The sequence below is a fragment of the Stegastes partitus genome, unplaced genomic scaffold (genome assembly GCF_000690725.1).
Source record: "Stegastes partitus isolate 25-593 unplaced genomic scaffold, Stegastes_partitus-1.0.2 Scaffold570, whole genome shotgun sequence".
Classification (NCBI taxonomy): domain Eukaryota; kingdom Metazoa; phylum Chordata; class Actinopteri; family Pomacentridae; genus Stegastes; species Stegastes partitus.
Window position 1 is genome coordinate 126,790 of NW_007578301.1, and position 9,501 is coordinate 136,290.

The 9,501-nt window shown below is 38.0% G+C and overlaps 1 protein-coding gene across 1 annotated transcript in view; it reads left to right on the forward strand.

The window, feature by feature from the left end:
- pear1 (platelet endothelial aggregation receptor 1) overlaps nt 1-9,501 on the forward strand; it is a 106,160-nt gene that overhangs the window by 87,691 nt on the left and 8,968 nt on the right. Inside the window, exons 13-21 of the mRNA XM_008288690.1 lie at nt 818-920; nt 1,849-2,001; nt 2,086-2,217; nt 2,321-2,452; nt 4,892-5,014; nt 6,293-6,511; nt 8,105-8,214; nt 8,370-8,496; nt 9,085-9,204. Coding sequence (XP_008286912.1) covers nt 818-920; nt 1,849-2,001; nt 2,086-2,217; nt 2,321-2,452; nt 4,892-5,014; nt 6,293-6,511; nt 8,105-8,214; nt 8,370-8,496; nt 9,085-9,204 — 1,219 coding nt within the window. The remainder of the gene's footprint in view (nt 1-817; nt 921-1,848; nt 2,002-2,085; nt 2,218-2,320; nt 2,453-4,891; nt 5,015-6,292; nt 6,512-8,104; nt 8,215-8,369; nt 8,497-9,084; nt 9,205-9,501) is intronic.

Genomic DNA, 9,501 nt, shown 5'->3' on the forward strand with positions numbered 1-9,501 from the left:
ACCCTAGTGAGGATTAAGCGGTGTATGGATAATGGATGGATGGATATTTAAGTGACATTTTGCACATATATTGAAATATTGCGCATGAATTTAAAATATTGCTTGTAAAATCGAACTTACATTTTTAATTTTATTTTATGTATATTGAAATATTCCACATGATAATGGTGAACTGTATATGATTTTTAAAATATATTGCACAGGAATTCTATAAATTGCACATGGAAATAAAATACCTAGATAATAAAAGTAACTTATGTAAGAAACTAAATAAAATGTGCTACATATGCACTTATAGTCGAATCATGAAAGCATACAAACTAAAATAGAAATGCAAAGTGGCAGCTTAATGTGTAAATCTGCCCTGGCTTTATCTCTGGTTGGCTCCCAAAGCAGCAGAAAAACTGCTGGACTGGATCCACTGCACTGCATGGAAACAGATGTCACCTTGTAAAATGAGTAAAGAAAATATCACTAACTCTAGAAGATGAGACAAATGAACTATTTTTTCTTTTGTTGGGTGCCAAGTTGAGGAGACAAATGAAGTGCGAAGCTACAACACAAATCACGACAGTGTTAAATTTACAGAACATGTCAGCTCTGATTGCAGCAGTGTTCGGCCTCTCATCCCTCACCTCAAACTCTATATGCTTTAATCTGCGTTTTGGATACGTCGCCCTCTTGTCTTTGTCCACGCCAACACACCAGGCTGTCCACACAGCAACACGCTGCCAGTGTAGTATTTTGTCTGACTCGGACTGAGCTGAAGAGATTCCCCTGACGATTCTTTGCCCGTTGGCTAATGTTCACTGTGCAGATGGGCACGTTTGGGCCTGGCTGCCTGAAGAGGTGCGACTGTGTTCATGCAGACGGCTGCCAAGCTGCCACCGGGGAGTGCCACTGTCTGCCAGGCTGGTGGGGTAAGTGATGACGTCCTGCTGCTGTCGCTGCAAGCTTGGCTTTGGTATCATAGATAAGTCTGGTCCAGCAGGACAGAGGGAGCTACAGGTTTTAAACCATCCTCCCTCTTTTAATGTCGCTGCACTATGGTGTGATTCAAAGAACCACCTGTGAGTTTGTGTATTTTTGCCTGTTAACTTTACATTACTGACACTTTACATAACTGTCCATGCTGGTGGGCCACACTAAAACAACACTAATGATGCCCAGTGAATAAATCCTACAGACCTCTGTGATCCCCTTTATTTGCCTCCAGCACCACTATGAAGTTGACATTTTAGGTTCTTAGTGATTTATTTCTCAAAGTTCCCATCTGGTTGTATCAAAACGTTGCATGTACATTTCGTATTGACACAAAAAGTTGGATATTTGTGCAGTAACAAAGATAATTTCTCCCATCTTCCTGCCAGTATACGGTTATAGCAACATCATCTACACTTATTTAAAAGATGTTGGTTTCTATTTATTTCCAAGACATTTTGACATTTTCTGAACTTTAGAGATCCAGTTTTACCTGCAGAGCAATTTAAAGCTAGACTCTTTTTTTTTACATTCTTTTTCACTGTAATCTTATTTTATCGTCATTGAGTTGGTTATGTTAAAATCTAAGCCACTCAAATTATACTTCACTTTAAATTTTGACTTTTAGGATCATACCCAATTATTGTTCATCTTTCATCTTTAGTTTAGTTTGGAGTCCTCTGTACCACGATGTACATTAGGTGTAAATAAAGGTTTGAAGAAGTTTTTGTTTTTGACAACTTTTACTTTTGATAGTTTAACACATTCTGCTGCTTGTTTACTTTAACTGTAGTAACTGGATGAATGCAGGTTTTTAAAGTACGCAAAAGATTCACTAGTGAAGGTTTAACGTTTGCTTCGGTCCAGGTCCGCGCTGCAGTGACCCATGTTCGGACGGCCTGTGGGGGCGTCATTGTAACCAGACCTGCTTCAAGCACTGCCCCAACAGCGACACGTGTTTGAGGGAAACTGGAGCTTGTGTTTGTCGTTCGGGATTCTGGGGAATCACCTGTCAAAACAGTGAGTGACCAGTTGAAAGAAAGCAACTCCGTGAAACCACAGATGGCTTTAATGTGTCATATCGTCATATCTTTCCCTTCCCAGAATGCAGAGCGGGTATGTACGGCGACCAGTGCAGCTCCTCCTGCGCCTCCTGCGGTCAGTCATACCGCTGCCACCATGTGACAGGAGAGTGCGACTGCCTGCCCGGATACACTGGACCCAACTGTGACCAAGGTTCCTATCAAGAATCATCACTGAGCTTCTATTTAATGTCCAAAAAAAAAACAACAACAAAGCTCTTGCAGCTGATTTCACTGGTTTCTGTGTGCCTTTGCAGTTTGTCCTGATGGCTACTACGGCAAACAGTGTTCTGAAGTGTGCGTCAAATGTGCCAACAACTCCACATGCAACCATCGAGACGGCCACTGTGAATGTTTGCCCGGCTGGACAGCCACCGACTGCTCCATATGTGAGTGATTTCAGTGATCTGTAAATTTCAGATTACAGTTATGTTAATCATCAATAAAGCTGCAGATTATTTTCTCACTTGATTGATTTATAATTTACTCTAAAGTGAAAATAGCAAACAAAATAGATGGATAAAATTGAACATTTTATCTTTGCCAATAAGGATTATGATAATGTTTTGCAATTCATTTTGGCCAATTATTGACAAATGCACATTTTTTTCAACCTAACTGCTGAGAACAGCATGTCCCATATTATTGTACCAATGTTTATTATGAAAGTAGGTGAAGACATAGAAAACAAAGCTTTTAAAGTGCTCAGACTCACTGAATAAATGAAGAAACTGACTTCAACTTGCATGCCCAATGTGCTATCTTTATTTTTATGTAACACTGTCAAACTAAACTTAAGCTTGTCTCTCTGTCAGTGTACACTTTAAACATTTTACAAATGGAAATTTACTCTATTACAATGTTTGGGGGAAAAAAGTATTTTTTTCTATTAAATTACTGGTAATAATTACTGGAATCATAGAAAATGTATGAATTTGTAGATTAACTGTAAAAGCAGGAACAAAACAGGCCAAAACTGTAATAAATGTCCACATTTCTGTTTCTTATTCTGTTAAAAGATGGAAATGCATTATTTTCTGAAATTTGACTGTAAAATGACAGTTTTTGCAGTAATTAAATTAGCAAAAATATAATTATTTTACAGATATTGCTGATATTTTTTAATTTATATTTTACAGATATTCTCTGTTTTGGTCAATAACAGATAATAAGTTAAACCAAAGAAAGAAATATTAATTTCCTTGTTGTGTTTTTAAAAATAAACAAACAAAAAACTTCCCAAAAATCTATACAATGTCCAAATATTAATCTGTTCTTTCACAACAGGTGATTTTTATGTAAATTGTTCTAACTAAGGGCTGCAGGGTGGCACAGTTGGTTAGCACTGTTGCCTTGCAGCAAGAAGGTTGCCGGTTCGCGTCCCGGTGGGGGCACCGGAATCTTTCTGCGTGGAGTTTGCATGTTCTCCCCGTGCAGCGTGGGTTCTCTCCGGGTTCTCCGGCTTCCTCCCACAAGGTCCAAAAACATGTTGAGGTTAATTGGTGATTCTAAATTGTCCGTAGGTGTGAATACGAGTGTGCTTGGTTGTCTGTCTCTAAGTGTAGCCCTGTGATAGACTGGCGACCTGTCCAGGGTGTCCCCTGCCTTCGCCCTAAGTCGGCTGGGATAGGCTCCAGCCCCCCCGCGACCCTCGTGAGGATTAAGCGGTGTATAGATGATGGATGGATGTTCTAACTAAACTGTAAACATTGAGCCTGACAGTGATCTTCCTGTCAGTGCTCATTCTGGGCCGATGCTAATATTTTGCTGCATTTTAAAGCAATTATTGGCTGACAGTGTGATGAAATGATGAAACCTGTTCATGTTCATGGAACCATCTTATACAACAAAGACCAGCAGTCAAACCGACTGTGGAGAATTGAAATCAGTGTTTTTAAAAAGTCACTTAATTCTAAACAGATTATTGAAATTGTTAAATGATTGTAAAAATCAGCTAAATGCATCAACTCTAGAGTCTAATATGTACCTACAGCTTGAACAAAAATTAATTTATACAGATGAAGTTCAATAGATTCGTAAGACACAAGTTCCAGCTCCACTAGTCGTCACAATTTTGCTGGAGTATGAGCCCACAGGTAGAGCATTATTATGTTTCTATCGTAGTTCAAAGAGCCCATATGCTTCATATTTACTGGTTCATAATTAAATTTTTTGGGTCTAAAACTGTATTTTTACATGTTTTAATGTTAAAAAACCACAGTATGTTTTCTTATGCTCTATGTTGCTGCAGCACGTCTGAGAGAATAGAATAACTACCTTTAACTAAAACGTCTACAGACCTTTTACATGCACAAACAGCAATTCAGCTATGTAACACCGTGAATGACAGGGAGAAACACAAAAAGCATCCGGCAGGCAATACAGAGTCCTTCAGACTAAAACCACCGGACACAAAAACAGTTTTTATCCCACTGCCATAACCGCACTGAACAGCTGAGCCACTCCAAGCCACAACTGCTATATGCACTTCTATTTTGCACTAATGTACATATACCTTTTCTACTGGATGTGTAAATTCTTGTATATATTTGTCTAATTACCTTGTTTTATTTTTTATTAATATTTATTGTATTTTATTCTTTTCTTTCTGTAGTTATTTTGCTTTGTTTTATTTTATTTTTTAAATTTTCCTATTTCTATTATTCGTGCAAATTCCTAGGGCGACACCAACAGCTGAAACCAAATTCCTTGTATGTTGTGTACTTACTTGACCATGAAAGCTAATTCTGATTCTGATTCTGATTCTGATAATATGGGCTCTTTAATACTTCGCTGCACTGATGTGACACATATGCTGTGTTTTCCAGCCTGCGGTCCAGGACGCTTCGGCCCGTTCTGTGCTCAGACCTGCTCGTGTCAGACCAACGTCCTCTGTGACCGATTCACTGGAGACTGTTTGTGTGAAAGTGGAGGAGACGACTGCAAGCAAGGTAAATAAAGATGGGAGATACAACACTGACTTTTACTCACTTCTCTCTGCAACCTCCCTCCAGTCTTGTCTTCACTGTAAAAACAAACAAAAAAAAGATTGTTCAACAGTTTTGAAATGTTTGAGCAAATTATTGCTACTTGTACAGATTTGCCGTGTTTTGTTATATTACAGATAATACCTATTAGAATCACAGGGGAAAAGTAATAATTTACATATTACTTTGAAAAAAAAACAAAAAACAAAAACAGGCCAAAACTGTAAATATTCTCTACATAAAAAAAATCTGTATTTTTGGAAAAAGAAAATTGTTCTTTTACAAAGTTTGGCTGTAAAATTACATTATTTGTTATTTTTACTGTATTTAAATTTATGAAAAATATCATTTTACAGATATTCATTGTTATTTTAAATAAAAGATTATGCATATTAATTATATATTTTACAGATGTTCCCTGTTTTGTTGAGATACACATAATATCACATAAATAAAATAATAATTTACACACTCACCATTAAAAAACAGACCAAAACTAAAAATAATGTCCACATTTTAAATCAGTATTTTTACAAGTAGAAATTTGTTCTTTTACAGTCTTTGACCATTACACAATTTTTACTGTATTTTAAGCAGCATAACATATTATTGTTGATTTTTTATGTTTTTTTGAAAGACAGAATATGTATGTTGAGAACTGAATAACGGTAAGTGTTTTTTTAACTGTTATTTTACCGTTTTTCCCAGCTTTGCTACATAACAGATACTATCTGGTAAAATCACAGGAATGCATTAATTTACACAAAACAAGTAGCAGAAAACCTTAAATAATTTAAATTAAATTTTTAAAATTAACAGATATCCTCTGTTTTGTTAAGTAACATAATATCTACATGTTGGCTATGTAAAAATACGGATTTTTGATGTGGACATTATAGACAGTTTAGTCCAGGTTTATTTTACTTTTTAGAAATTAGTTTTTTTCCACAATGTGTAACCGTACAATCAGTATTTTAATCTTCTAAAAATATTATTTTACAGATATTTGTCATTATTTTCACAGTTTTTACATTTTTTAAATGTATTCCATAATTTTTATTTTTTCATATACAGATTTTCTTTGGCCCCCCTGCTGTCAGATTTTTACCATTTTAAAACAAGATTTCTTTGACACCTGCTGTGATTGAAATCGGTCTTTTTCGTGATGAAACCTGCCTTGATGTCCATTCAAGCTGTTCCAGTTTCTGTTCATGAGTTCTACTTCCACCTCCTGCTTGTCAGACTCGGCGGAGCAGACGGGGAGCGTCATGGTTCCTCTTCCCCCCGGGGAAAGGGAGTCGTGGGGGGCCATTGGCGGCATCGTTGTGCTGGTCATCCTGGTGGTGCTGCTGCTGGCTCTGCTGCTGCTCTACCGCCGCCGGCAGAAGGACAAGCAGAACAACACGCCCACCGTCTCCTTCTCCACCAGCCGCACAGTCAACTCTGAATACGCCGTTCCAGGTACAGTGATCTTCAGGTTGTATTATGTGTGGCTATAGGACATTGAACTGCTCTGCTGCTCAGCTTTGATGCTGTTCTGGTCTTTATTTTACTTGTTTGTACCACAACTGGCAACACACTGTGTGTCTCTGGCTTAAAGCTACAGCTGAAGATTGTTCACTTCCCGCCAGAGCTTAGCCTCACAGCAAGATGCCCCCTACAGGCACTGAGGTGAAAAGCAGGGTTTGAAGGGAGGAAGTAAGCTTTTACTTCTGTTAAAGTACAAATACAGAAAAGTAAAAGTACTCTCTTAATAGTAAGAATCCTGCATTAATAATAAGCGCACACAACCGCAAAATGTAGTCAAAGTATTGCAGTAAAAGTCCTGGTTTGGTCCCTGTGACTGACATTTTATTAGATTAGATTAACAGTGAAGCTTCAGTGCATCAGAAGCATGTTACTGCTGCAGCTGCTGCAGGTTTGAACGACTTTATATCCAGTTTTATACACAGGCACAGCAGATAAATCTGAGACGAAAGAAGAAAAAGCACAGTCTGATCCACAAATCTGTTCTTGTTTTTTCTCTTATCTTTGATATTTTTTTGCCCAGATATTGGATCATTTTGTTGAAATGAAACCATGTGAGAAGTTTAGAGGGAAAGATCACTATTTGATGGTGCTGTTAAGAGCTCATAATGAAATGTGAGCCCAGCTACTCGCTGATTTTGGACGAAAACACAAAGATTGGAAACCTTTGAGTTGCATTTTAAAAGCCTGTTATATTGTCCACTGTATTAAATCTTCATCTTTAAAAAGCTGTCAAATAAATGAAGTGGGGCAGAAAGTAGAATATTTTCCCCTAAAATGAAGCAAAGTGGAAGGAGAAAGTTGCAGAAAAGTAGTAGTTCCTCAAAAATTTACCTTTAGCTGGTACAGTACTTGAGTTATTGGCTACTTTCCATCACTGAGGATTTGTAATATTTTTGCGAAATTGTTTCTTTTTTTTTTACAATTAAAAATCCTGCTCTCACATCATTTTCAAGTGCGAAGAGATGAAATGTGAAAAACATGATTCCATTTTAATTTAAATGTCAAAATATACTATATTTAGAACAAATACATCAATTAAATGCATCTACATTCAGGAGGTCAGGACTTCAACATTATTAGATATTGGTGTTCCTGCTGCTTTATGAGGCATTACATACAAATTTCTTACTTCAAAACTAGACTTTAGAGAGACTACAGAGTTGAAATATTAATTTCACGAATATTTATTTTATATATTAATGAGAATAGATGCTGTAACAAGTGGGACTGTGGCAAATCTTGTGGTTTTATTTGTGCATTCACAGTAAATTTTAAAGTGCAAAAGAGTGAGATATGATAGCATGAGAATCTTTAAATGTTGGATAACAATTAGCTTCAGCATTTTAAAATGAAATCATCATCATATTTGAATGTCTTTGTAGTTGTTCTTGTGCACAACGTGGTTTCAGTGGTGTCTCCCTGTTGTTTTTTTGTAATGAGAGCTCCACAGAGATGCGTTTTATTGACCTTGAGCTCATTTAACAGCAGCAGACGTGATGCCATGTGTTTGTCTCGGGCCTGCAGATGTTCCCCACAGCTACCACCACTACTACTCCAACCCCAGCTACCACACGCTGAGCCAGAACAGGCCTCCGCTGCCCCACCTCCCCAACAACCACGACCGCACCATTAAGGTGAGTGTCGTCTGATGTGACATGCTGATGTGTTTCATCCAGGCAACAACAGCTGGCTATTTGTTCAGGGCTGTGAAATCAGACGATAAGTGTAGAAACAGTTTTAGGTGCTTCATTTGGCATTTGTTTTTTCCCCCCACCTTCCTATCGTACAGAACACCAACAACCAGCTGTTCTGCAGCGTGAAGAACGCAGAGCGGGAGCGTCGAGGTCTGTTTGGAGTGGAGACGAACGCCACTCTGCCTGCAGACTGGAAACATCACGAGCCCCGCAAAGACTCAGGTAGATTCTCTGGACTGTACTTCTGATCCATGCAGAGGAAACTCATGCAGCTGTGGAGTGAAATGAGATGAGTGAATTAATGTTTACAAGCTAATAAAAGCAAAGAGTTGATTTCCTGACCACAGCGGCGTTTAAGTGATCAGTAAAACTTGCTGCTAATGGAACCGTCTGCTAACACACTTCACTTTCTTAGTTTGAGAATTACACTATAATAATCTGAAAGAAAATCAGTAAATACCGACACGGAATACCAGCTTTCATCATCTTCAGGGTGTATTAATAATAACATTCAAAGCCAAACATTCTTAGTGGTGCAAATGTGGAGAAATTCAGGTCATTTTGAGTAAAAAAACCCTAAATTGTCTCTTTCATGAATTCTTCACCAAAGTTTATCGAGCATTTACTCGTCAGCAGTGCACCTTTGATATGAGACCATAAACACAACGAGGACTACATAAAAAGTCGTAGTTGTGTTGCCAACAACTATCACTCACCTGGTGTTGATTTTGCACGTTTCCAAAGCAACTTATCTGCTTCTGATTAGCTCGCCCCGAGTGAAAATAAAGATTTGTCTTTTATTGTTTACAGGAGCGTTTGGCATCGACAGGAGCTACAGCTACAGCGCCAGCCTTGGAAAATATTACAACAATGGTAGTTCATCGCCTTGCATCTTTCCATTTTCATGCTCTGCTGTTGAAGAGCAGGAATGTTAAATTATTATTGCACGAGGTGTAGCTGCATACATGTTCAAAAAGTAAGATTTTAGGTTTTGTGATACATCTGCAAGCTGATACCAAGTATTAATTTAAACCCAAACAGCTATATCTGCAGTTCTGTTAGCCAACATGTTTATGTGCTGCACATCTGTTTACCTGGGACTCAAAACTGGCTTCTTATCTGGGGACCCAGTTATATGACGAAAAGTTAAACATAGCTGCTCTTATAAACATCCATCCATTATCTATACACCACTTAATCCTCAATCGGGTCGCGGGGGGGCTGGAG